The sequence below is a fragment of the Drosophila pseudoobscura genome, chromosome 2 (genome assembly GCF_009870125.1).
Source record: "Drosophila pseudoobscura strain MV-25-SWS-2005 chromosome 2, UCI_Dpse_MV25, whole genome shotgun sequence".
NCBI classification, from domain to species: Eukaryota; Metazoa; Arthropoda; class Insecta; order Diptera; family Drosophilidae; genus Drosophila; species Drosophila pseudoobscura.
In genome coordinates this window covers 25,619,551-25,644,592 of record NC_046679.1, presented here as the reverse complement: position 1 = coordinate 25,644,592, position 25,042 = coordinate 25,619,551, and the positions used below count along the sequence as shown (strand labels likewise).

The following is a 25,042-nucleotide window of genomic DNA, read 5'->3' as shown; positions in this document are numbered from 1 at the left end:
AATGAATATCACGAGCCGTGACATCGATATTATAATATCGACTATCACTGGCCAGCAACTATCGTATTGCAGCTGTGCATCCTCGTTTGTTTACATATTCATATCAATAAATAATTTCGTTAACAAAATGGCAAATGTAAAGAGGTACAGGAGAACTTCAAAGTCATCCGATGACGGAGCGGATGAGAACGATGACTATGTACCGTATGTGCCTGTCAAAGAGCGGAAAAAGCAGCACATGATGAAGCTCGGTCGCGTCGTCCAACTGGCATCCGAAACGGCACAGACCAAGTCGTCCAGCGAGAATGAGAACGACGACGACTCACAAGGCGCCCACGACGCCGAGACGTATGGACGGAAATACAACATCAGCCTCCTGGACCAGCATACGGAACTGAAAAAGATAGCAGAGGCAAAAAAACTAAGCGCTGTGGAGAAACAGCTGCGCGAGGAGGCAAAGATCATGGAGAGCATTGCCCAGCAGAAGGCCCTGATGGGAGTAGCGGAACTGGCGAAGGGCATACAGTACGAGGATCCTATAAAGACATCCTGGCGTCCGCCGCGCTACATAGAAGCCATGTCTGAGGAGGAGCGACAAGCAATCCAAAAGCACCTGAGGATCCTCGTAGAGGGCGAGAATCCCAGCCCCCCCATACGAAGTTTCCGCGAGATGAAGTTTCCGAAGGGCATTCTTGATGGCCTTGCCGCTAAGGGCATTAAGACACCCACTCCGATCCAAGTCCAAGGCTTGCCCACCGTCCTCGCTGGGCGGGATCTCATTGGAATTGCTTTCACTGGCTCCGGCAAGACACTGGTATTTGTGCTGCCCATCCTCATGTTCGCGCTTGAGCAGGAGTATAGTCTGCCCTTTGAACGCAATGAAGGACCATACGGACTGATCATATGCCCGTCGCGGGAGCTGGCCAAGCAGACGCACGAGATCATTCAACACTACAGTAAACACCTTCAAGCGTGTGGCATGCCTGAGGTGCGATCCTGTCTGGCCATGGGAGGGCTGCCAGTTAGCGAGGCTCTGGATGTGATATCCCGAGGCGTCCACATTGTGGTGGCGACGCCCGGACGACTTATGGATATGCTGGATAAAAAGATCCTCACGCTGGACATGTGCCGATATCTGTGCATGGACGAGGCTGACCGGATGATTGACATGGGATTCGAGGAGGATGTCCGCACAATTTTCTCCTTCTTCAAGGGCCAGCGCCAGACCCTTTTGTTCTCGGCTACTATGCCGAAAAAGATTCAGAATTTTGCCCGGTCTGCGCTTGTGAAGCCGGTAACCATAAATGTTGGGCGAGCGGGAGCCGCATCTATGAACGTCACCCAACAGGTGGAATATGTAAAGCAGGAGGCAAAAGTTGTCTACTTGCTCGACTGCCTACAGAAGACTGCGCCACCCGTGCTGATATTTGCCGAGAAGAAGCAGGACGTGGACTGCATACACGAGTATTTGCTGCTGAAGGGAGTCGAGGCGGTGGCCATACACGGCGGAAAGGACCAGGAAGAGCGCTCTCGAGCTGTCGACGCCTACCGCGTGGGAAAGAAAGACGTGCTTGTGGCCACAGACGTTGCCTCGAAGGGTCTGGATTTTCCCAATGTGCAACATGTCATTAACTACGACATGCCAGATGATATTGAAAACTACGTGCATCGCATTGGTCGAACTGGTCGTTCGAACACCAAGGGATTGGCTACCACTCTTATCAACAAGATTACCGAGCAATCTGTACTTCTAGATCTGAAACACCTTCTTCTTGAGGGCAAGCAGGAGGTGCCCGATTTTCTCGACGAATTGGCGCCAGAGGCCGAGCACCAACATCTGGACCTGGGCGATTCACATGGTTGCAGCTACTGTGGCGGTCTTGGGCATCGCATCACCGAGTGCCCCAAGCTGGAGGCCGTTCAGAACAAGCAGGCCTCCAACATTGGTCGAAGAGACTACCTATCGAACACTGCTGCCGATTACTAGACATTATTCTTAGACTACTTTGACGAATGGATTGAAATAAAGCTGGGAATTCCTATGCTTACGTTTAGGTGAAGCACTGCCCGACTTTTGACTTTATTTCAAAGAATTCTCAAATTTTGTTTTCAATCTCTGTCTGTTTACAGCTTGAGTGCGGGTAATTTTCACTTGTACTTATCAGTCGCTGCTCACCTTATCAACGATCTACGGCGGCACAACAGTGGCAGCGAGCAAGGCAAGCTAGCGGCTGAGACAATCGGCGCGATTGCGACTCGGCTGTGAGTGCGGCCGGGCCCGGCCCAGCCCAGACTTTATAAAAGCGAAGACGAGCTTTGCCTTTAGTTCAGTGTCTCGATCGGCCGTTTGTCGCTCGCACCTCGCACCTCGCTCGAAGTTCCCGTGATATTTCTGTGCTAAGTCGCACATTAAGTCTTGGTTGGGGCAGTTCGTATTGACCTAAGTAAGTGTTTACTTGTTTGCTTTGATTTTCTGAGCGTTCGATAGCAACTTTTCGGTAGCATCAAAGGATAACTACAAACGGACTAGCAGTTAATATACATAGCATATACTAGTCCCAAGAGACTCTTGACAGGGCTGCTTAATTGAGCTCAATTAATGGCTGATTACATAAATGCAGTTTATAGACTAAAACAATTGCTTGCTGCCTTTGAAAATGTGTTGACCTCATCTAATTAAATTGGATGCTGATTTTGCTTATCAACTTTTTTTGTTTTGAAAAATATAACATGATCCCGAGCTCAGACCTTTCGGTAGTATAGCATGTATGTACATACATAATTATAGTACACAATACCTCCGAGTGTGTTTATATTTTGTAAAAATGTTCGCAACGGAAGCGGTCATAGTACTGTTTACTCGTACATCAAGTGTGCTTCAAAATGCGTATTTATTCGAGGTTCTGTGCGGCTCTTTAGCTTCATTGTCGTACCATACAATATTGTTGAAAGATTAGCATCCCCAGAAGAGCGCTGTTGTTATTGATGGTCCTAATGGGACATACCTTTTGTGCCACCCATTCAACTCTTTATTAATTGTGATTGATAGGTTGGTTTGTTGACGAGACGCTTTTTGTACATATGTACATACATAACTACAATGCTTGTGGATACGTAGAAACGACTTTTTCGGGTACCTGTGCTCATATGTATTTAGGCATTCATGATTGATACCCGAACCACGTTCACTATGTTTGAAATTCACTCTGTAAGGACAGACGTCAAGCGAAACAAATGCGAACTTGAAAACGGCGCAGAAAGTGCCCCAAAAGTCAGATACTTCCAATTAAATATGGACATTTTTCACCTTTTTTGTTATTGTGACCCACTTGCAGAGAAAGGGCTTGTTGGGCTTGGTGTTTGGTATCAACGATGATATCACGCTACCTGCCCCAGACGTGTCGTGTCGTCATGGCGCAAAACTAATTACTTGAAAGCAATTTGCAAAACATGCGTGCAGCCTTTTAATTCACAGCTTCGGCAGACGGCCTTTAGATCCGATCAGACATCACAGCATATGTGCCTATATACAATATATCTATATGTAAATAGTGGTGGACAAAAGTCTGCGTACTCGATTGACGCCCAACCATTATTAGGAAATAACGAAAACCATTCAAAAACAACTCTTAAGCCACTCTTCATCCCAAGTGGAACTCCTTTGTTGGTCGTAGACTAATGCCTGATACTGTACAAAATGTGGGAGCTAATTAATGCGTGTGCAAAAATGATATCATAGTACAAGTTGGCAGTTGCTAGGAATTGTTCCCTGACAAGATGCCTTGAATTATGGGAAAATAATGATTTAATTTGAATAGCGAAAATATATGACTTAGTTGGTATGAACAAACGTGTTTTGGGGGAGTTAACATATTAATTAGCTCCTAACTATTCTCCAAATATACATTTCTGCTTATCGGGGCGATCTCTTAAACACTCTTAACAGCTGACGCTAAGTCGTTCCTTCTCTTACAATTACAGTTTACTTCACACGCTCTTGCCTGGGATCAGCATCAGCGCGGACAATCATCTCTGTTTGAGGTGGTGGAAGCAAACGCAACGAGAAAAACAAAGCATACATATGTACATCCATATACACTCATAACAAAGGCGAATACCCAGACCAGCCACATCGGGGAATACGCGATATACGCGCAACTTGTTATATTTATCGCAACAATAAACAAAGCGGCGCTGCTGTCGCTTCGGCACGAGACAGAGGCGATACCGAAATGGAAACTTCGGGCGCCGCCAGCATGGCAGTCATCTCCAGGTAATGCAAGCGAACAGTTCTCTTGGCTAATAAGCTCCAATAGTACTCTCGACGGAAAATATAAGACAGTTTAATTAGTGCAATCAGTTGTACAGGGGGTTACTCATACGACGCGCGTCAGAGCACTCATCTGGCCTAAGCCGTAAGTAGAGGAGTGTACTCTCCATAAGTACTGTCTTACGAGCTTATTGCCTATACATGGCAGTTTATCATATGGAACGCGTCTGATGAAAAACTTTCGCCGCCATGTGACATTTATGGCCATTTATGAGCATGACTCACCCGAAGGCAGTCGGATGACGATGACTGTTGTATGGTCCTTGAGCGGGGGACCACAACCCGACCAGACGGACTCTGATTCCCTTGACTTTGTACAAACTGATCTGCTTGTTTTCCAGCCTGCTGGTGTTCTTCGCACTCTCCACCACTCTTTGCTCAGCGGGTACGTTCAACGCCCGTCCCGCATTCCCCGTTCAAACCGGACAAATCCAGCCTTCTTCTGGGAACAGCAAGCAGCCCGGCAGACGCATAATGAATCCAGCCTTTGCCAACGCCGGCCGCACACCTGGCCTGGAGATCTGGCGCATTGAGGTAAGTCAATATATCGTGTATTTGATTTCGCTCTGGCTGGGGCCAGTGCCGGTGCCGGCTGCTCCGAGAAGCGTATAAATAGCTGGAGCTTGTTTCATCTTTTTGGGGGAAAGTTCGCATCGCAGCGCAGCACCCACGCACGACTGGCTGCGTTGCTCTTGCAGCGTAGTCCGGAGGTTGGTGGGGCTGCCTGTGGCATTCACAAACCGGCGGGTAAAGGCATGCATGGTCCACTCCCCCTTCTTACCTTCTTCGTTGCCGAACGCACGAAATGTGTTTGCCACATGTTTATAAGTGCTAGATATATCCATCTACACATACATATGTTTGTGTCTAGCCAATGTTCTGTTCATTAACTCAATTTATTAGGTCCGGTATGGCTAGCGCTTTTTGTTTATAATGGGAAATGGTCAAAACATTTATCCCATAAGCAAAATGTTGTCTATATGTAGAGCAATTTACTTATACCCATTTCTTCTATCATTATTTATTATTTATTTGACTTTCTTCAGAATTTCGAGCCTGTGGCCTACCCAAAGAATAACTTTGGGAAATTCTACACCGGAGATTCCTTCATTGTGCTGAATGTAAGTATGATATGGTGGGAGAGAACTCTGTGTGTCTCTATGTGTATGAATCACAAGTTTCCCATGAACCATGCATAGCATTTCTTTTGAATCAGTGAATAATGTACATTTGTACATATGTATTCTAGACCATTGAAAGCAAGAAAGATAAGAAACTTTCCTGGGATGTGCACTTCTGGTTAGGCTCCGAAACATCGACCGATGAGGCTGGGGCTGCTGCCATCCTTACCGTCCAACTGGATGACCTTTTGAATGGCGGCCCTGTACAGCATCGCGAGGTGCAGGATCACGAGTCGCAGCTGTTCCTGGGATACTTTAAGAATGGTTCGATAAGCTGCCAAAGCCGTTTCACGCAGTCAAATAACAAACCACAATTTCAGGCGTTCGATACGAGCAGGGCGGTGTTGGAACCGGCTTCAAGCACGTAGAGACCAACGCCCAGGGGCAGAAGCGTCTGTTCCAGGTCAAGGGCAAGCGGAACGTGCGTGTGCGACAGGTGAATCTGTCCGTGTCCTCGATGAATCAGGGCGACTGTTTCATCTTGGATGCTGGTAGCGATATCTACGTCTACGTGGGATCGCAGGCCAAGCGCGTTGAGAAGCTGAAGGCCATCAGTGCTGCGAATCAAATCAGAGATCAGGACCACAATGGACGTGCCCGTGTGCAAATAATAGATGACTTCAGCACCGATACAGACAAGCAGCAGTTCTTTGATGTGCTCGGATCTGGCTCGGCCGACCAGGTTCCCGAGGAATCTACCGCAGAGGAGGACAGTGCATTTGAGCGAGCTGACGCTGCCGCCGTGACCCTCTACAAGGTGAGCGATGCCAGCGGCAAATTACAAGTGGATACCGTTGCGCAGAAACCTTTGACTCAGGCCATGCTGGATACACGTGACTGCTTCATTTTGGACACTGGCTCTGGCATTTTCGTGTGGGTTGGAAGAGGCGCCACTCCAAAGGAGAAAACCGACGCCATGGCCAAGGCCCAAGAGTTCCTCCGCACCAAAAAGTATCCTGCCTGGACACAGATCCAGCGCATTGTCGAGGGCGCCGAGTCCGCACCATTCAAACAGTACTTTGCCACCTGGCGCGATGCCGGCATGGCGCACACACGCCTTATTCGATCCGCTCTGGATATCGGCTCAGACGAGTCGCTGGATGTGGACGAGATCGACGCTGTGGTGCACAAACTGAAGAGGAGTGGTGGACGGGCCATTGGTTTTATGCCGGACCACGGACAGAACAGCATTGAGAGCATCACGCAGTACGTCAGCAAACCCAATTCGGGTGAGGTCCTGGTCAACACTGTCCCCTTCGAGCAGAACCTTCCGCTTCTGGGCTTTGGGTCTTATATCCTCACCTATAACTACGAGGCCAACAATGGCGACCAGGGCCCCATCGTTTACGTGTGGCAGGGAGCCAAGGCCAACGCCGTTGTTAAGGAGAGAGCCTTCCAGGACGGCTTCAGTATGGCTGTGGAGAAGAACGCCCTGCTCGTGCTGACCTCACAAAGCCACGAGCCGCGGCACTTCTATAAGATTTTCAAGGGTAAGCTTCTGGCCTCGTACACCGCCTTGCCAGTGACGGCGCAGCTGTTCCGTATCCGAGGTACCGTCGAGAGCGATATCCATGCTAGCGAAGTGCCCGCCGATAGCTCGTCATTGGCCTCTGGAGACGCTTTCGCTCTCGTATCCGCAAAATCGCATAAGATCTTTATTTGGAATGGGCTGGGTGCGTCTAGCTTCGAAAAAAATGCGGCTAATGAACGCTTTGCCCACTACTGGAACGATGCTGACGTGGAGGTGGTCGAAGAGGGGGCAGAGCCCGAGGAATTCTGGGAGGAGTTAAATGGCGAGGGCCAGTACGATCGCAGCCTGGACGACCATGGAGCCCCCCTGCTGGAGCCACGTCTCTTCCACTGTCGTCTGACCCGCAATGGATTTGTAAAGGTCGAGGAAGTGGCTAAGTACGAACAGGAGGACCTGGACACCGACGATGTCATGTTGCTGGATGCCGGCGATGAAATCTATCTGTGGGTCGGCTCTGGAGCCACCGCCGAGGAGAACAGCAAGATTGTAGACATGGCAAAGGTATGTTCTAAGAGCACATAGTTGTAACCTTCCTTTTTAATTAATTCTTCAATGGCCATAGCGCTACATCCGTGTGGAGCCCACTGCCCGCACCATCGACACCTTGACCATTGTGCGCGTCGCCCAGGGCCAGGAGCCACGCGCCTTCAAGCGTATGTTCCCGAGCTGGGAGGACAACTACTGGCAGGTTAGTGAGCCGCAGGTTGAGGCTAACTAGTCTCCGCATAAATCCATAATCGTAACAATTTGTAATTGCTTTCATCACTGCGGTGTGCTTTGTGTGCTTGTGCATTGTGCATTGCTTAACCTTAAACACGTCACTAAACATACTAATAACTTTCGCCAATGTCATCCGTGAGTAGAAGACTAATGCATTAGTCGCATGCTAGTATTTGTTGAGGTGGACTACATTTTCTGTATAACTAATCGCAATATATTCTTCGCCCATCTACAGACATTGCCTTCCTACGAGGACGTCAAGCAGCAAGTGCTTGATGCTAACAATGAGGTCTAGGAAACTCGAATGGAATCTCAGCAAAATTTACCAAATACCTTTTTGTTTTTACCCTTTGAAAACGTGTATCGTATGTAACTTTATAAAAAATTGAAAAAATGTACGAAAGTAGCTGGATATATTGCAGCCGATAGATTCCAGCTAATAAGCAAAGAATACTTTATTTAATTGGGTTCCTAATCAGATGCCTATTCGTTCCACGTTGTGCCCTCGATCCAATCCAAGAAGGAAGATATCCGCGTGTACACCGACGGGTAACTGCTGCGACAGAACACTCCGTACGACGTTATACCAATGAGATGATAATGAATATTTTGGCGACGACGCCGACCTGGCAGATTCAGCTGCAAGGGACCACCTGAGTCCCCCTGGCAGGTGTCGCGGTTAAGGATGTAATCCTGTGCGCAAATTTGACTGTCCACCACACCATTCGGTGTCTCGGAAATCGGCGGCAGTTCGGCGTTGCACTCAGCATTGGGCACAACGGTCAAGTTCAAATTTGTCAGGCGGTTCGTCATGGGCTTTGCAAAGCTTGTCGAGCCATATCCCATGGCAAACGCAATGGAAGTGGGCAGTTCGGAAAATACCCACAGACGTATGGGTCTTACGTATACGGTCAACCTGTAAGATGTTGCAGATGTGGGTCTCAGTCGGTACTTGTTTGTTGTATGTATAATTACTCACTCCACCTCTCCCTGCAGTTTTAGCAGAGCAATGTCGTTGTAGTACAACTCCTTTGAGTAGTTAGGATGTGGGAAAATGTCCTCTATCTGCATTAGCTGGGGCACCACTGTTCGCTCATCAGCGACCAGATTCAAGTCCCCGATGCGCACCCACTTCGGGGACGTGCTAAACGAGGTTCGTAAATATAAATCCAAAGGTTTCGTAAACGGAAACTACGCTCACTCGTATATGGAAGTACAATGGGCGGCGGTCAGCACAAAGTTCTCGCTTATCAAGCTGCCACCACACTTGTACTGGATTTGCCCAGTGTCCGCCTCGAAGCCTACTGCCGCCTGGGAAAACAGATTCGATGGTTCGGGTTTCAGGTTAAGCACCAGTTTATCAGCTCGAGCTCAATCTTTACCATATGGGGGTATTCACCAGGCCTCGCCAGTATGCGTCCATCGAAATCGGCGTCGTTGGCGTCTTCTGCTACAGCGGTATCGTTCGGAAAGATGCGTTCCACATACTCGGAGTATTCTTTGGGGACAAAGCCAATGATTCGTGGAACAACTTTACTCTGAGGCACTTACTCTGCTCACAGATGCGTCGTCGCCTGTTCTTCTTCTCTTTGAAGCCACCTGGAGGCGGTGGAAAGGGCTGGCCAGGCCTAGGCGGGGACATGTGATGCCTGCGCTTGGGCTGGGGCAGATTCTCGACCTCTTCAAAATGGAAGTCGCTTATGTGATACCACATCTTATCCTCCAGCTCATTTGACCCCTTTGAGCCAGGGAACAGTATATCTCGCTCGAGGGGAAAGTAAATCGCATCTCTGTTCGGAGGTGGGCCTTGGGGTCGTGGCACTCGGTGTGGCGGGGGCGGCGGTGGACCTGGTGGTGGCCGCTGGGCATGACAGCAGAGAACGAACACCGATATCAGGGACAGCGTGGCCGAAAGAAACATTCTCGAAAACCTGCGTACGCGGCGAATGTCAGAGGCAGACTAACTCGCATCACTCGGTCAGAACAATCCCAAGAAACAATAATCGCCCTACCTTATCAGCTTTGGAGGAGTCTTGCAATCATTAACAGAATCAAATTTATTTTCGGAGAGCATTAAATGTTGATTCTTAAGTTGGAGGGATTAACAATGTGTGCAACACGGGGAGCGTGGACCTGGGTTGTACCCCCGACTTGCTCGTACTGAGCAATGATGGCCCGCTGAATGGCCTCCAGCTCCTGATCATTTCTGTAGCGCAGCACACTCACGGTGGGATCATTTCCGGCGGGCTTAGGCGATGGCACAGGTGCAGGGGTAGCATATGCCATGGCCAGGAGGGTAACGAGCAGGAGCACCTGAAAAAAACATGTAAGGCGTTAGTTGGGAATAAGATTCCCTTTCTAGAACAGTCGGAACTCACGCAAATCGTCTTCATGTTGGCGACTATCTTGAAGTAGACTAAAAAGCGCGCCCTAACCGGCATTTGCTTTTATAGGCAAAGACTCAGACGGCAAAACATATCATTGTGATAATTTGCAGCAATTTGAACTTGAACAACTTTAGCCAAACACGTTTTCAATTTGATTTGCTTAAAATATTAATTTACCCCTCCTAGAGCTCTGATTTTCCGAAATCGCAGAAAACGACCCGTTTTTATCCAAAACTCGGTGTAGTGCTGCCGGTTGACGTTAGATCTGCTGGCGATCACTTCATTTATGCATAAATTCGCCTGGTTTTGTTAAACTGGATTCGAAACTGGGTGAGAGCTTCAATCTTTATGGCAATGTCAAAACAAAAGCGAAAATCGAATATGAAATTTTGTTGTTATAAAAAAGAACGCGATCTTTCATGGATAATGATCATTAAAGAAAGTGTCACACTATACCTCTTTAGATCTCTGAATAGTACTGTTAATATAAAGGGCTTGGATTTGAAATGCAATTTATGGAAGGAATCATCCTCCGTTTGCGTGTCTCTTTGGTTTATTATATTCTATACCTAATACCTTCCTAACACCTTTGCTTTAACTAAATGTATTAGAGATACCGAAGCACACCAAGCACTACTCAAATCAAAAATGAGAGACGATCAACTGTTCCCGTGTCGGAAAAGCAGGTACTTGTAGACAGCCTTTACACTCGTATCTGCACAGATAATGGAAAAAATCAAAATATTTTATACCCACAAATACTATTTCCTCATTTTGCATCCATGCAACCCCCAGTGCCTCAGAGAACCGTGGCAGTGAACAGTCAATCTATGTACATGTATACCTACATATATACAAAATTATATATTTTTTACATGATTTCTACACAAATTTGGTCGACAAAAGTATGCTACATTTGAAAAAATAAATTGATCTCTCCCTGCCCTATAGAATAGGTTGGTGTTGTATTCTGGGCACACCTATACATATGTGTGTACGTACATAGATGAATATGTCCCAAAATGAAATTATAGATACAAATATACATTTCTACTTTGCCAGTATTTTATATCCATAATGGATATATATATGAATATATCCGTAATGAACCGCCCCGATCTCTTAGTATATAAGATTAGGTTTTACTATATCTCAGCCGCCTCCGCAAATGGACTTCTTACTCTATTACAATAACATTTTTGTATAGCCTTTCAGAGGCATTAAGACTTTGACCAGAGTACCCACATTCTTGATATCCCGTCAATCCATCTGGTCGTATGTCTCAGTTTTAATTTTAAGAGCGTGATGCTAAATTCTTTTTTAAACATGTAAATTATTTTTTAAACTTTGGACATCTGGGTTATATTTATTTGTCCCAATTGTTTACATTTCAATACGAGTAGGAGTATATGTGTCGTAAGGAGCTTACGAGGTTAGGAGGTTACTTTTTCTTATAAATACCCCATAGACATAGGCATAATCGTATAAGAGTATGTATGCATATATCATGTCATTAGTGTTTCGATGCAATATGAAATCTACGATTGCATAAGCCTGCATTTCAGGTCAAGTCGGTCCCCATTTGAAATGCACTCTTCGCGTTGACTGGAGTGGGAAAGCGCTGCCCAAATATCATAGAAGACACCGCCGATTCCCTAATTTGAATAGATTTCCACATTCTGCACCCTACAAATTTGTATAGTATTTGATCCAATTAAAAATCGAAGGTCATATTAACTGGAACATGCCGGAAAATGAAACGGAATTCGGCCGAAGAAATTTCCAAACCACCTGCCCCATTTGAAACCAGAGACCCATTTGCTGCAGTATAAATACGGCCCGCGATGCAATTTCGAGACAAAGGTAGCTAGACAGCCACGCAGCACACACTTCCAATCTTCAAGCCTTCTGGTGCGCAGCCCTCAAACACTCGATCAAAATGCGCGCTTTTCTGGTAAGTTCTTGGCACTGTCTACTGCTCAGGTCCACGGACTGATAGTCTAATGCACAACCTGATTCCGCTAGATGTTGTGCTTGGTGGCCATCGCCCGCGGCCAGTACGACTACACGCCCGGATCGCATGCCGGAGATGGCAACGGAGGACTTATTGGGGTGTCCAGCAGTGGTGCTGCCCAGCTCTCCGAGCCCATACTCATTTCCAACGAGTTCAACAAGGAGTTCTTCTCCTACAGCGCCCCAGAGCAGGAGTACGATAACCCGAACGCCAACGAGCAGATTGCCAATTCGCTAAAGAAGAACCTCCGAGTACTCTTCATCAAGGGGCCCGAGAATACGGGTCTCGAGCAGGCAGCACTCCAGTTAGCCACCTCGGCCTCCGACGACCGCACCGCCATCTACGTGCTCAACAAGCAGGCTGACATTGGGGATCTGACCAACAAGCTCAACCAAATCAAAGTGCAGACAAACCACAAGCCAGAGGTGCACTTTGTCAAGTATCGCACTCAGAGCGACGCGGAGAATGCTCAGCGGACTATTCAGGCTCAGTACGACTCGCTGCCTGGCCCCTCTAGCAACCACAATGCTGGCTCCTCGGCCCCGGTCCTGGACTTTGCCTCCAAGGGTGTTGTCGGCGGAAGCGTGGGAGGTTCTGTCGTCACGGGCAATATAAATGCACCATCGACTAGCGCGTATTTGCCACCACCCAACCGAAGGTTTTAGACATAAGAAAGTTTCCTCTAGATGTAGATTATTAATAAAATAAATTTAGATATGTACAAAGCGATTAATTAGCTAAACTATGGATTTTTTACATTTACATATATGCAAAGACATGTAAAAAATCTCTTCGGATTTTTACGGCCTAGAGAATGAACACACTCCGGAGGATATCCTGGTAAGCTGCCCAGCAGTCAGCACAATATTCCTTCCTCATATTTATCACTATCTGCAATAACTCACAGATTATATACCTGATACTCAAAATGAGTATTGGGGTATATTAGATTTGTGGTGAAAATGGATGTGTGTAACGTCCAGAAGGAATCGTTTCCGACCCCTTAAAGTATATATATTCTTGATCAGCATCAATAGCCGAGTCGTTTGAGCTCTGTCTGTCTGTCCATCCGTCCGTCTGTCCATCCCTATCAGCGCCTAGTGCTCAAAGACTATAAGAGCTAGAGCAACGACATTTTATCTTTAGACTTCTGTTATATGTCACTGTTACAAGAATATTTCAAAACTTTGCCCCACCCCCTTCCGACCACACAATGAACGAAAATCTGTTGCATCCACAATATTGCAGATTAGAGAAAACTAAAAACGCACAATCATAGAGAATGACCATATCTATCCGGTTGCTGAATCTGGATCAGATCGGATCATTTTTATAGCCAAAAGGAACAAATCAATTTGCAGTGATACGCAGCGCCCGACGTCACGCTCAGACTGATTTCCTGTCTCTCTCGCACGCACTTTTTGTCGTGTCGTTTAATAATAGCGCCGTCTGCCGGAGGAGAGCCATACTGACCAAGTATCGGGTATAAATGTAGAGTTGCGGTGTCCGCAGCAACTCACAACGTTTCCCCTCGCTTTTAAGTGCGTAGCTTTATTAATGCTACTTAATATAAAAGAATCTAACTTTTTAAAAACTATTTTAAGAACTTTTTATAAAAACTAAAAGCAATTACTTACTAAAAATACAATTACTTGTAAAGTACAGATAACATCCTCACCACAAAAGGCTGATGATGTGACGGAATGAAATCTTTTCCATTGTGCAAAGTTTTATTGAAATTAAAGCAAACAAAATGTAGATGTATCCCAAAAACGGCTTTCTTCGGTCACAAACAAAAGTTTGGTTGTTTCTGCGTTCGGCTTTGTCTCTCCTTTGGGTTGCAAATGTGATGATGATTTTGTACACTAAATAAATTAAGTAGAAGCTAATTTATGCGGACTGCTCCGCTCCCCACCTCTCAGCGTATAATCAATGGGGATCATCTCCCACGACTTCGGCGCACCTGCGTTCGTGTGTGCGTGATAGGGTCTGTCTAGAGGTATGCATAAAAAATGACTTTCTTTCGGTTTTCCTCGTTCCGAGTCTTTGGCTATTAATATTTTGCATTTATTTAGATTCAGCGATGACAATGGGAAATATTAGACGATTATTCAAATTTGAATACGATGTTGGTGTCCGAGCTGGAAGCTGGAGGCTGGACACTGAAGGCTGGAACTGGGCCCGTGTTAGATAACAGCCCGCATCGACTCTGCGATGCATCTTCGAATATGGATCCGTGATTTGCCAACAGCTAACGAGGCGGGTTACATATTCGCTGCCGCTTCGCCTGGGCGACAATAGATTCGATAATTTTATAGCAGTGCCTAAATATTTGTTTCTTTTTGGGGAAACGAAATGGCATTTCTAATGCGTTGACTCTTTCAAGTTGGAGTCTTATAAAAACATTGCTGTCGGGCGGCCAGGGCATCAGTCGACCTTTGCAGTTCAGACAGTTCGAAGTAAAAATGAAACAGTTTGCAGTTCTATTGGTAAGTTATTGCCTCTAAAAGGTTGCCTTCGCCCCAGCTCACGCTTGTTCCTCTTCATTTCTTTTCAGTGTCTAGCGGCTCTCGCTTCAGCCGCCCCCCAAGGCTACAAGTACCAGCCACAAGGGCCTGCGCTTCCTATCGGCAATCTGCGTCCTCAGACGCCCGTGTCCCCCAGTGGAATATACTCATCTGCTGCCGGCCCTGCTCTGGGGCAAATTACCGTGCAGCCCCAGCAGCCAGCTATCCAAGCCGTGCAGACTAGTGCACCCATTCCTGTATCCCAGCCCCAAGTTCAGCAGACAGTGATCAACTCTCTGCCACAGCAGGCCGTGTTCAATCCCGTGCCCCAGCAGAACCTGATCCATGCCGTGCAGCAGCCACAGCCACAGCAGCAGCAGCAGCAGATCATCTACCAGCAGCCCCAACAGCTGCCACAAGTCCAGATCCAGCATCAGCCCCAACAGATCGTGCAGACCCAGTACGTTCAGCGTCCGGCTATCGTCACCAAGGACATTTACATTCACTCGGCTCCCGATGAGACCGAGGAGATCCGCCAGGACGAGCCACAGCTCGACAGCCTGCCCATTCGCAAGAACTACCGAATTGTGTTCATCAAGGCGCCATCGCAGAATCTGAAATACACAGCCGCCGCTCTGAAGCGCGCTCAGTCGAGCAATGAGGAGAAAACCGTCATATACGTGCTGTCCAAGAAGCCAGATCTCACAGAGATCCAGCAGCAGCTGCAGGTCACTCAGACAGAGTCTAAGGTACACAAGCCCGAGGTCTACTTCATCAAGTACAAGACCCAGGAGGAGGCTCAGCGCGCCCAGCAGGAGATTCAGGCCCAGTACGATGCTTTGGGTGGCGCCACCCATATCTCGGACGAAGGCGTTGCTCCCATCACCACCGTTTCCGGTGGCTCGCTCAACCTGGGACACATTTTGTCCCAGGGACAGGCTCCAAGCATCATCCAGCAGCAGCAGCAGCCGCAGATCCAGACCATCGTGCAGCAGCAGCCCATCCATCAGCAGAATACCTTTGCGCAGCAGACCTCCTCCTTTGCATCCAACGTGCCGCAAAGGAAGTATGTGCCGGCAAAGAGCTTCAAGTAAGCTGAGTAGCCGCTGACAGCGAATTGGCTGCCGCATATCGTCCATTATTCTCAACAGTCGCCGTCGCCCCATTCTAGCTTATTCTAAATTATTGTAAACGCGATTATCGAGGCAAAATACAGCAATATTTAAAATCAGAAAACCACGCAGTGAGTTGTTACAATCCAAGGTAGTGTCATTGAGACTGAGCTGGTTATGTAATGTTCGATTTTCTTTCTCCTCTACGCAAAATACTCTGAGCCGTGTACGCTCATTTAGTAGCTGCATTGATAATCAAGATTTCATTTCGCTTAATCGTCATTATGTAAGACAAATCATATGCTAATTCATGCGACCGGTTTCTCTGGCTGTTCGCTGCTCTTGGCCGTCGTCCATTGATCATTGGACTAATGGATGTGATAATGTGATGCCATAGAAGACCGTTTTGATCGCATCTTTTGACAAATTCGTTGGGAGTCTATGGACCATAAATAGTCATATGGGTGCATGGCACAGTCTCCAAAAGCAATAGTTGCGAAATTGTACCTTCGAATGTTGTCGGAGGATTGACAGAGTATGTATTCATGTATGTATGTATGTATGTATGTGTATTGATCTTAAAATGTACAACATTTGGATACTTATAAGTATGACAGTCATCTTAAACTACGTGTTTTGTATTCCTATGTACGCAGATGGGCAGGCAAGTATCTGGTGGGCACAACGCCCGTCAGCTCGCCGACAGGGGCCCCACTGGTACGCTGACTGTCCAGAACTCCAATCACCGATGTGACAGGCGCTACTCCTTCGTCTGACACCTGCGAAGTTCCACCTAGCTGGTCGTATTGAGCTGGAAGATACGTTAAGCAAAGAACCAACAGTGAGAAAAGTATCTATAGTCAGTGAGAGTGAGTGAGCTCTGAGCTCCGTTGGAGATGGTGCTATGATGACAAATGCTTCGGCGACTGCCGCCAGCAGGCCTTGGGCTCAAACATGCCAAAGACCATCGAAGAGCAATAAAAGCTCGATGCATATTAATGAGGCTCGCTAGAGTGTCTGGGTGCGGTGTTGGTGTGGGTGAGGGAGTTGGTGTTGCCTACCTTGGATGGTGCGCTGCGCATGCGCAGCTTCCTCCTGAGTCTTGTACTTGATGAAGAAGACCTCTGGCTTGCTGGGCTGCTTGGGCGCGACTTCCTCCAGGGCAGCCTGCAGGTCCAGAGGATCGGGCTTCTTGGTCAGCACATAGATGATGGTCTTCTCCTCCACTGGCGCCTGCTTTACACGCAATGCCGCTTTACTGACACTCGGCGTTGGCGCCTTGATGAAAACGATGCGGTAGTGCTTGCGTGGTGGCGCAATCGGCAGGGCAGGCTGGGGATAGTGTTCTTCGGGGTCCTCTGCGGGCGGCACATGAACATAAATATCTTTAGAGACAAGATGCTGTTGCTGCTGCTGCTGTGGTTGCTGGTACTGATGCTGATGGGACTGCTGGTTGTACGCAAAGTTTCCATTCAGCTGCGTTTGTTGCGGCAGCACCGACTGTTGCTGCTGCTGGTAGAGCGGAGCCTGGTTTTGCTGTGGCGCCGATGGGTAGCTGATGGTGCTTCCGGAGCCTCCAGACAACGCCTGACTCACTCTGGGGCTCTGAAGCGCCTGCTGGAGGAGGTTCTGCTCTGCGATGGTGGCAAACTGGGGAATGGCGGGCAACTGCAGCAGACCAGCCTGCGACAGTTGGGGTTGCTGCTGCGCCTGGTAGTTGTATCCTTGGGGCACGGCCATCGCCAGGCCCAGAAGGCACGAAACCTAGAAAAATTCCAATGGCATAAGTCGGCTGTACATTGAGACAGCAGCGGCCCAGGGCTTACAATGAAGACACGCATTTCCGCTCGTGATGAAGAGATGTCTCGGCTCAGGTATCTACCACCTGGACGCTTGGCAATCACGGTTCAACTAAATGCTAATCACTGTCCGCCCAGACTTATAAGCCCCAGACTCGAAAGTGTCGCTCACGAATAGTTTTGCTGCTGAGACGAATGTTTAAATGAAACTGAAACTGAAACTGAGTCCGAGCCCACAAATGCGGCTAAACCACACGAAGATGAAGACGACGACGACGACGACGAAGAGTGACCACCACCGCTTTTTACAAACTGGCTTGCGTTTTCAAACAACCTTGAGATAGCGGTGACTATTGTGACCAGTTACCGAAAAGCCCAACACTCTCCACACTCCGACACACAAAGCCCTGCGTCATCTTTTGGTTCGGACTCGTACTCGGACTCAGACTCAGACTTCGACACAAAAGAGCCATCTCGCCGGAAGTCATATACTCGAACGTCTATACATGAATATACACGAAAGACTTTGTTTGGTTCAGAAATTTTTTGCTAACTTTCATCGTTTTCGTGATTGCAGATACCCATATATCCATATACCCATATACCTATATGTTGGCGGCCGATTATGATTGACGAACCATTGGGATTAACAATTTTCAATAGTCACTGCATAAATCACATGATAATTCCATTAGCAATGGCGTCAACTTGAACGCCTTCGACTGAGGCTGTGCTTTTTTAGCCTGATTTGATTTTTGATGACCCAATTGTCGAGGATCACGGATCATTTTGGTTGGCTCGAAGACTTAATTGTACCAAACATGGTTGCATAATTGGTGGCGATGGGGACTATGATACGGACTACGGTGATATGGATGAGTTTTGCCTTTTTGCAGCCAACAATTAAGGTAATTTTTGGCAAGCAGCCGCCGCTGCCAGTCGCAACTCCAAATCTGAATGGATGTGTGTCCATCATTGGCTATGACGATGTGGGTCATATTTTCAGTAGGCACAGCGTGGCAAGATGAATGATGATGATGCTTTGATCTATGACTGCAGATTAATCAAAGCCCAAATGGTATCGGGGTATGGTACCAAGATGAAACACAATCCCGTCAAATGACCGCTTGGCGTGCGTCTGTATCCCCTCTCCTCGCACGATACTACTCGTACAATTCCTCTGGAGAGCGATTGCATAAGGGCTTATGGGTTTCTTGGGTGTGAGGGCGTTACCAGCGAGGCTGTGCAGTACGCAAATTATGGCCATCCCCGACTCCTGTTGTCCCCACCTCCCACTATCCACTACCAGCTATTATTTATAAATATCAAATTTGACGGTCATTGGCTGTGGCATTATGCAATGATGCGAGTATTAGCACTGTCTTCGCTGGATCTGTTGCATAAACTTTGAATACGAGACAAAAGTACTTTGTCTGGAGCGCCTCGCACTTTCGCATTTCGAACCACATCAATTTCTCTTTCGCGGCCCTTCGTGTGCGGGAAATTAACATTAACATGGTCAAGGCTTGGATGCACGAAATGCGAAGTCGAATTAAATAATTAAAATATTATAAAAATGCCAAAGCAAAATGATAATAAATTGGCAAAGCCATTCCCACCGACTCTCTGGCGATGCACCCAATGGCGTGGCTAAGTGTGAAAATGAACTTCTGTTTTCCTAAAAATCAATGCGTAATTTCATTAACTCTGATACTTAGTTTATTAGTTTTTAATTTCGAAATCACGTTGTTTGCACAAATTAACATTCATCGCATTTCCCATTCATCCGCCAGACAGACCCCAATCAAATCGAGAGAAAAACTTTCTAGCCACACAAAAGGGTAGGTTTTGGTGGACGCGGGCCCAAAGCTCAAAGTTTTCTCGGCCAGGTTTTGGTTTTGGCCTCGAATAACCACATCGACGAAGCTCTCTGAATGCGAAAAGCTTTCCCCAACGCTAAATTAACTCCATTCGTAACACGAGATTCGTATTACAGGGAGAGCAGGTATCGAACAGTGCAAAGAAAGAGAATTTGGGGCTGCTTTAGACCCACTTCCATACAAGATTTGATTTAGATTAGGACGTAAGTGAGTATGTACTCACTTTTGCTACCCACTGTACATATACGTGGTAAAGAGTTAGCAGAAAGAACACTATTAACATCCGCTTGCTGGTGATCTCCCATGAGCGCTTAGTCCGACTCGCCTCTGATTGCTCTTACTCACGGAAATTGCCTTTGTGTACATATTCTCCATCTCCTTTTAAATCCTTTAAGTAATGGCTTTATCTTGCGATCATTTGGGTAGTAGTTTCTGCCTTTGGATTTCTCACTAGATTTCAGTGCACCTTAAATGAGAGTAGGAGTGAATTATAGTCCAAATATCGTTCTACGTTCTCTTAAACATCCTGGAAGTGAGAGTTTTTCCGAATAATAGACATTGACAATGTATGTTACTCGTATTTTTTAGCTTACGTTATGCTCGCATTAGAAAGTGTAAGCTAGTCGTTGAAAAGACGAGCAACATCAATTTGCCGCCACTCATCGAAGTATTTCCCAGAACTTGTTAGCTGAAATACACATCTCTGGGTTTCACAATGGCTTGTCGTGTCAGGTGGCTTAAGGCCATGTCCAGCTCCAAGCCATCACATCACCCAATTCGACTGCTTTGACTGCGTCTGATGAAGAGTGAATATGGCATATTCATTAGCCTGCCCCCCGAGCCCCTCGAGCAGGGCTCCCATACCCTTACCCTTATCCCTGCTCATTCATGTAAACGCCTCATTACACAAGCCGCAAAGTGTTCAGTGGGCATTGCGCTTGGCCCAGCAGGGCCGCCTCAGTACATGAATATGAACAAAAACGTTTCGAGAAATAATCAAAAGGGTATTTATTTTCAAGAAAGTTGGGGCCAACCGCTAGACATGATAAATGGACTGCGTTGCAGCTGATGAAGAAACGATCGGCAAGAAAAACACAAGCAAATATTCGGCTCGGCGGGTCATTAATTAAGCCTGACAATGCGGCGGCGGCGGCTGAAGCCGAAGATGGGCCAAATGGGGGAGCTGCTATGAAGCTGTTGAGTAGCCCCGACACAGGGACAGGAAACCGAGATTCATGATTGACTCGTCAGTGGTGGGTGAGCGTTACCATTTCTAGCTTTGACTCTATGCTTGACTAAAATTGATTAAATGTTTGTGTGCAATTTCACTTTTAATAACTTTAATCGATGCGCTGTGCAGCGGTTGCCAAAGGCCGGAGCGTAATGGCAATGGCAGTGGGCAGTGGGCAGCGTCGGGGCGACGAGGGATCGAGGCATCGAGGGATCGGGGCTAACAATTAAGCTCTCCAACAAAGAGCCGGCTAGGGGAACCACGCTAATTGGCCATGTATTTGTATGTATGGCCAGCAACTACAGCAAGTCTCGCCATTTAATGAGGGATCGGACGAGCCACGAAGGTAAATGGCGAACAAGAAGAAGAGCCGTATGGACGATGGAAGATGAAAGATGGGAGGAAAGCGAACTAAGACAAATACAATGAACATGCAACAAATTGATGCTGTGTGCTGTGTGTGCTCTTTTTGGCAGCTTTGGCTCATACCCCGACACCGACCGCGACTCTTTCTGGGGCGCTCTGCCTCGAATCTTTGCTGAACTTCACCTATTAAGTCTTCGAGTGCCGTAGTGGCGTCGGAGCTGGAAATTGCGGGTGATGTATAAAAGCCGAGCGAGCAGCGCATAAGTCATACAGTTCACAGCGAACAACTAAGGAAGCTATACATCCATCCTCCTAGTCCCATTCGACCAGCTCAACCAAGCCCAGAAATGCGTGGATTCATTGTAAGATGGCAGACGGCAGATGGGGATGACACGAAGGACTGCGGCTAATTAACGGACTAAAACCTTTCTTCTCATGTTACTCATTAGGTCTTGTGCCTTTCCGCCATGGCGCTGGCTGCGCCCCAAGGGTACAACTACAATCCTGGCCCATCCGGCTTCGGCGGAGTCAGCACCGCCAGTGGCGGGGCCGCCTTCTTCCAGGGCAGCGCGCAGGCCGCTCCCGTGCAGCAGCAGACCTTCTTCCAGCAGCCGGCTGTGCACCACCAGCAGCAGGTCCAGCAGGTGCAGCAGGTGCAGCAGCAGCAGCAGCAGCAGGCTATCGTGTCCAAGCGCTTCTACATCCATTCGGCCCCGGAGGAGGCAGAGGACTATAAGGAGCGCCACATCACCGTCGGCGTGCCCAAGCGCAACTACAACGTTGTGTTCATCAAGTCGCCGCAGCGGAACAACAAGAAGACCATCAAGATCAGCCCAGCCTCCAACGAGGAGAAGACCGTCATCTATGTCCTGAGCAAGAAGGGCGAGAGCGACGTCCAGGCCGAAGTCGTTGAGCAGGCCAGCTCCACCAGCAAACCAGAGGTCTTCTTCATCAAGTACAAGACCCAGGAGGAGGCTGCCCATGCGCAGCAGCAGATCCAGGCCCAATACGACGCTTTGGGAGGCAGCAGCCAGCTGACCGACGAGGGTGTGGCCCCCGTGACCTCTGTCATTGGCGCCTTGGGCGGAAACGATGGACACGCCGAGGCCGGCGGTCTTACCGGCACCGGAGCTGGCCAGATCATTTCCTCTGGCTCCACAGGCTCGTCGCACACAGGCAATGCCTATCTGCCGCCCAATTTCTAAGCAGTTGAGCTGAGCAAGGAATTTCAAATCAAACCCTATGCCCTTTCTAAAAATTGTTGTTAATAATAAACTGAAATCGTTGTTGAATTTAGCCTCTGACTTTCAATGGAAAAGAGAACCTGCCTCTTAAAGCCTCATCACTCAACCGAATCGAAATTATAATTACTTCAAAATTGCTTCACTCCAAAAATGTATCCATAGCGAGATTACCTCGAATTCGTCTGTGCAAAAAATACCTTTAGTCATCATGGCGATTGAGGTCATGGATGGAAGATAATAGTGCATATCCAAGTGGAACTCCGGTAAATGGTGACGTGGAAGACACATACAAAATGGTACAAGTACGCATTTTAGTTTATTTCATATTAGGGTATATTTAATTTGTGGTTACACTGGATGTGTGTAACACCCAGAAGTAAGCGATTCCGACCTCATAAATTATGTTCTTGATCAGCATCAATAGCCGATTCGATGTAGCCATGTCTGTCTGTCCATTAATCATTATTAGTTTGAGTGTATCTGGTAAGACTTTTTGTGTGATCGACATAGTTTGTCGTATTTAGTGGTTGCTTATATATTATTATCCACTTACATTTAGCTGGATCAATCCATACACTCGAGTACCCTATCCCGATAGCGAGAGAGCAGATCGGTAGAGTGCGAGAGCGGTCGTAAAAGAGAGCCGTCAAGAGCCCGAGAGAGGACTCTCATTATTCTCACATGATATTTCTTGTCTTCTTTCAGTTGAATACTTAATACTTAATAATAATAATACTTAAAGCTGAATTAACCGTGTCAAATAGCAAGTATTACCAATAACGTTTGACATCTAAGAAGATAGGAGTGTGATTTACAGCGCTGATGACAAAATGACTGCCGTCAGAGGACCAATTTTTTAATCAAAAGTGGTTGTCACAATTATCATGTCAACATTTCATCGATACTCGTATCGCGGCAATTATAGTTATTAGCTGAAACCTGAGGGAGTCGCTGGCAAAACAAATAATTAATTAGTAAGTAGGGTAATTAAGATATTCCAACGTTCGGTTGGAGTATATATAACATGTACGTATAACGGGGCGAACCATTGGCTTATCTAATAGCGCAAGTCATGGCTCATATCTTCAAACTACAGGAATACTGCCTGAGAGCGATGGGACACAGTCACGAGCCGCATAGTTCCGGCTCCAGCTCCGGCTCCGGCGCGGGGGCCTTGAGCCTGAAGCACGTTGTCTCACTGCTCTTTGCAGCATCAGCGCAGTACCCCCTGATCCACAACGTGGTGTACCACCGCAATGACATGGAGCTGGCTACAGCCGGCATGAGTGTTCTCCTCACCAACTTGCTCACGCTCTTCAAAATAGCCACTTTTCTCGTGTACAAGCAGGACTTTTGGCGAATGATCCAGAGCTTCAGGCAAATGCATCAGCAATGTAAATATAATGAGATATTAATTTATGCGCAATCTGCTCCTAATGAAGCCGCAAACTTTTGACAGCGAGTCGGAATATTCGAGACGGAGACGGATACGGCTACGTGGCCGAGGCAAACAAGTTGGCCTCCCTGCTGGGCCGGGCATACTGCACATCCTGTGCCGCCACAGGACTGTACTTCATGGTGTCGCCAATTCTGAAGATTATAGCCAACAGCTGGCGTGGCACAACATATGTTAGGGAGTTGCCCATGCCCTTGAGGTAAGTAGAACCGAGTATGTAAAGTGACTACTCGGTGGACACTCGGAGGAACTGACTCTATAATTGCATCATGTCCCATTCCCGGCAGGCTCCCATTCAACTATGTGGATAGTCCCGGATACGAAATCGGCTTCGTGTATATTTTGCTGGTTACCATCGTCGTGGTGTCGTACGCTTCTGCCGTAGATGGGCTTTTTATTTCGTTTGCCATTAATCTGCGAGCACACTTTCAGACCTTGCAGCGCGACATCCGAACTACGGACTTTTCTCAGTCGGAACATGAGTTCCAAAAGGCCCTTAAAGACTTGGTGGACTATCATATACGGCTGTTGACCCTATCCAAGCGCCTACGTGTGATGTATATGCCCATAGTGTTCGGACAGTTCTTTATAACATCGCTGCAGGTCGGCGTCATCATATATCAGCTCGTGACGGTAAGTCGAAAGATGTGCACTTCTATATATCGGAGACCATTTCGGAGCTGTCTACTTGCAGAACATGGACTCGATTATGGCCCTCTTGGTGTACCTATCATTTTTGGGCTCCATCATGCTGCAATTATTCATATATTGCTATGGCGGCGAAATCATTAAAGTCGAGGTACCGCAAAGATAGTCATCCTTCCTGGTTACGAGGTAATAGTAGTCGCTGTATTACAGAGTCATCGGGTCGATGTTGCCGTCCAGCTCTCCAACTGGTATCAGGCAGCCCCGAAGCTGCGCAGATCCTTGGCATTCATCATATTGCGATCCCAGCGGGACCTGCTCATTAAGGCTGGGTTCTATGAGGCTTCCCTGGGAAATTTTCTTGCGGTAATGATTTGAAGTCCGCTGAACTCAGTTTCATAGACACTTTCTTCTTTTTACAGATTTGTAGGGCTGCCTTATCGTTTATAACTCTGATCAAATCGATTGAATAATTGCCGGCCAATAAGAACCACGAGGCTATTGTTATTTACGTTTAATCTTCATCTAATAGAACTAATAAGTATTCGAGTGTAACGAACCTGATCCAACCTTACTCCCAATAATTATTTTTCAACTTGCATATGGGATAATACGAGTGTGTATAATCGAGCGGTGCAC

At 47.3% G+C, this 25,042-nt stretch overlaps 9 protein-coding genes across 11 annotated transcripts; 6 read left to right on the top strand and 3 right to left on the bottom strand.

Annotated features, from left to right (window-relative positions):
* Positions 1-24: 24 nt before the first annotated feature.
* abs (ATP-dependent RNA helicase abstrakt) lies at positions 25-4,098 on the top strand. The gene is made up of 3 exons (XM_001359592.4): positions 25-2,055; positions 2,131-2,444; positions 3,982-4,098. The coding sequence occupies exon 1, from the start codon at positions 128-130 to the stop codon at positions 1,985-1,987; it is 1,860 nt and encodes a 619-aa protein (XP_001359629.2). The 5' UTR covers positions 25-127; the 3' UTR covers positions 1,988-2,055; positions 2,131-2,444; positions 3,982-4,098.
* A 46-nt stretch (positions 4,099-4,144) lies between these two features.
* Positions 4,145-8,202, top strand: Gel (Gelsolin). Of its 2 annotated transcripts, none has more exons than XM_001359591.4 (7): positions 4,145-4,273; positions 4,672-4,864; positions 5,377-5,451; positions 5,580-5,775; positions 5,832-7,543; positions 7,605-7,730; positions 7,998-8,202. In XM_001359591.4, the coding sequence occupies exons 1-7, from the start codon at positions 4,233-4,235 to the stop codon at positions 8,055-8,057; spliced, it is 2,403 nt and encodes an 800-aa protein (XP_001359628.2). In that variant the 5' UTR covers positions 4,145-4,232; the 3' UTR covers positions 8,058-8,202. The 2 variants fall into 2 exon arrangements, with proteins under 2 accessions (XP_001359628.2, XP_003736820.1); XM_003736772.3 differs by lacking the exon at positions 4,145-4,273 and adding an exon at positions 4,280-4,415.
* On the bottom strand, positions 8,175-9,730 carry LOC4802767 (serine protease snake). The gene is made up of 5 exons (XM_001359590.4): positions 9,314-9,730; positions 9,145-9,260; positions 8,964-9,073; positions 8,742-8,906; positions 8,175-8,678 (listed from the first exon to the last, which is right to left on the bottom strand). The coding sequence occupies exons 1-5, from the start codon at positions 9,681-9,683 to the stop codon at positions 8,246-8,248; spliced, it is 1,194 nt and encodes a 397-aa protein (XP_001359627.3). The 5' UTR covers positions 9,684-9,730; the 3' UTR covers positions 8,175-8,245.
* Positions 9,731-9,795: 65 nt separating this feature from the next.
* On the bottom strand, positions 9,796-10,248 carry LOC6897781 (uncharacterized). The gene is made up of 2 exons (XM_003736769.3): positions 10,141-10,248; positions 9,796-10,075 (listed from the first exon to the last, which is right to left on the bottom strand). Exons 1-2 carry the CDS (start codon positions 10,201-10,203, stop codon positions 9,836-9,838), a joined length of 303 nt encoding a protein of 100 aa, XP_003736817.2. The 5' UTR covers positions 10,204-10,248; the 3' UTR covers positions 9,796-9,835.
* Positions 10,249-11,503: 1,255 nt separating this feature from the next.
* Positions 11,504-12,889, top strand: LOC6897780 (uncharacterized). Its single transcript, XM_002137849.3, has 2 exons — positions 11,504-12,103; positions 12,175-12,889. The coding sequence occupies exons 1-2, from the start codon at positions 12,089-12,091 to the stop codon at positions 12,826-12,828; spliced, it is 669 nt and encodes a 222-aa protein (XP_002137885.2). The 5' UTR covers positions 11,504-12,088; the 3' UTR covers positions 12,829-12,889.
* Positions 12,890-14,522: 1,633 nt separating this feature from the next.
* On the top strand, positions 14,523-15,902 carry TwdlF (TweedleF). Its single transcript, XM_001359588.5, has 2 exons — positions 14,523-14,652; positions 14,721-15,902. The coding sequence occupies exons 1-2, from the start codon at positions 14,629-14,631 to the stop codon at positions 15,762-15,764; spliced, it is 1,068 nt and encodes a 355-aa protein (XP_001359625.3). The 5' UTR covers positions 14,523-14,628; the 3' UTR covers positions 15,765-15,902.
* Positions 15,903-16,334: 432 nt separating this feature from the next.
* Positions 16,335-17,857, bottom strand: TwdlG (TweedleG). Its single transcript, XM_001359589.5, has 3 exons — positions 17,609-17,857; positions 16,844-17,546; positions 16,335-16,593 (listed from the first exon to the last, which is right to left on the bottom strand). Exons 1-3 carry the CDS (start codon positions 17,621-17,623, stop codon positions 16,427-16,429), a joined length of 885 nt encoding a protein of 294 aa, XP_001359626.3. The 5' UTR covers positions 17,624-17,857; the 3' UTR covers positions 16,335-16,426.
* Positions 17,858-21,133: 3,276 nt separating this feature from the next.
* TwdlV (TweedleV) lies at positions 21,134-22,354 on the top strand. The gene is made up of 2 exons (XM_033376536.1): positions 21,134-21,420; positions 21,508-22,354. The coding sequence occupies exons 1-2, from the start codon at positions 21,406-21,408 to the stop codon at positions 22,261-22,263; spliced, it is 771 nt and encodes a 256-aa protein (XP_033232427.1). The 5' UTR covers positions 21,134-21,405; the 3' UTR covers positions 22,264-22,354.
* Positions 22,355-22,974: 620 nt separating this feature from the next.
* Or82a (Odorant receptor 82a) lies at positions 22,975-25,041 on the top strand. 2 transcript variants are annotated; one of them, XM_033385820.1, is made up of 7 exons: positions 22,976-23,276; positions 23,367-23,696; positions 23,762-23,957; positions 24,046-24,391; positions 24,453-24,557; positions 24,617-24,769; positions 24,826-25,041. In XM_033385820.1, the coding sequence occupies exons 2-7, from the start codon at positions 23,375-23,377 to the stop codon at positions 24,874-24,876; spliced, it is 1,173 nt and encodes a 390-aa protein (XP_033241711.1). In that variant the 5' UTR covers positions 22,976-23,276; positions 23,367-23,374; the 3' UTR covers positions 24,877-25,041. The 2 variants fall into 2 exon arrangements, with proteins under 2 accessions (XP_033241710.1, XP_033241711.1); XM_033385819.1 differs by having other exon boundaries at positions 22,975-23,696.
* Position 25,042: the final 1 nt, after the last annotated feature.

What these genes read in the sequence shown, in the direction of transcription:
- abs (XM_001359592.4), top strand. Translation starts at nt 128, where the DNA reads ATGGCAAATGTAAAGAGGTACAGGAGAACTTCAAAGTCATCCGATGAC.
- Gel (XM_001359591.4), top strand. Translation starts at nt 4,233, where the DNA reads ATGGAAACTTCGGGCGCCGCCAGCATGGCAGTCATCTCCAG. An exon ending in AGATTGTAGACATGGCAAAG is followed by an intron (nt 7,544 to 7,604) that starts GTATGTTCTAAG and finishes CAATGGCCATAG; the next exon opens with CGCTACATCCGTGTGGAGCC. An exon ending in GGGAGGACAACTACTGGCAG is followed by an intron (nt 7,731 to 7,997) that starts GTTAGTGAGCCG and finishes GCCCATCTACAG; the next exon opens with ACATTGCCTTCCTACGAGGA.
- LOC4802767 (XM_001359590.4), bottom strand. Translation starts at nt 9,683, where the DNA reads ATGTTTCTTTCGGCCACGCTGTCCCTGATATCGGTGTTCGTTCTCTGC. An exon ending in CTGGTGAATACCCCCATATG is followed by an intron (nt 9,074 to 9,144) that starts GTAAAGATTGAG and finishes CTGTTTTCCCAG; the next exon opens with GCGGCAGTAGGCTTCGAGGC. An exon ending in CATTGTACTTCCATATACGA is followed by an intron (nt 8,907 to 8,963) that starts GTGAGCGTAGTT and finishes AACCTCGTTTAG; the next exon opens with CACGTCCCCGAAGTGGGTGC.
- LOC6897781 (XM_003736769.3), bottom strand. Translation starts at nt 10,203, where the DNA reads ATGCCGGTTAGGGCGCGCTTTTTAGTCTACTTCAAGATAGTCGCCAAC. An exon ending in CCAACATGAAGACGATTTGC is followed by an intron (nt 10,076 to 10,140) that starts GTGAGTTCCGAC and finishes TGTTTTTTTCAG; the next exon opens with GTGCTCCTGCTCGTTACCCT.
- TwdlF (XM_001359588.5), top strand. Translation starts at nt 14,629, where the DNA reads ATGAAACAGTTTGCAGTTCTATTG. An exon ending in AACAGTTTGCAGTTCTATTG is followed by an intron (nt 14,653 to 14,720) that starts GTAAGTTATTGC and finishes ATTTCTTTTCAG; the next exon opens with TGTCTAGCGGCTCTCGCTTC.
- TwdlG (XM_001359589.5), bottom strand. An exon ending in TGCGCAGCGCACCATCCAAG is followed by an intron (nt 16,594 to 16,843) that starts GTAGGCAACACC and finishes CGTATCTTCCAG; the next exon opens with CTCAATACGACCAGCTAGGT.
- Or82a (XM_033385819.1), top strand. Translation starts at nt 23,375, where the DNA reads ATGGCTCATATCTTCAAACTACAGGAATACTGCCTGAGAGCGATGGGA. An exon ending in GCGAAATCATTAAAGTCGAG is followed by an intron (nt 24,558 to 24,616) that starts GTACCGCAAAGA and finishes GCTGTATTACAG; the next exon opens with AGTCATCGGGTCGATGTTGC. An exon ending in CCCTGGGAAATTTTCTTGCG is followed by an intron (nt 24,770 to 24,825) that starts GTAATGATTTGA and finishes TTCTTTTTACAG; the next exon opens with ATTTGTAGGGCTGCCTTATC.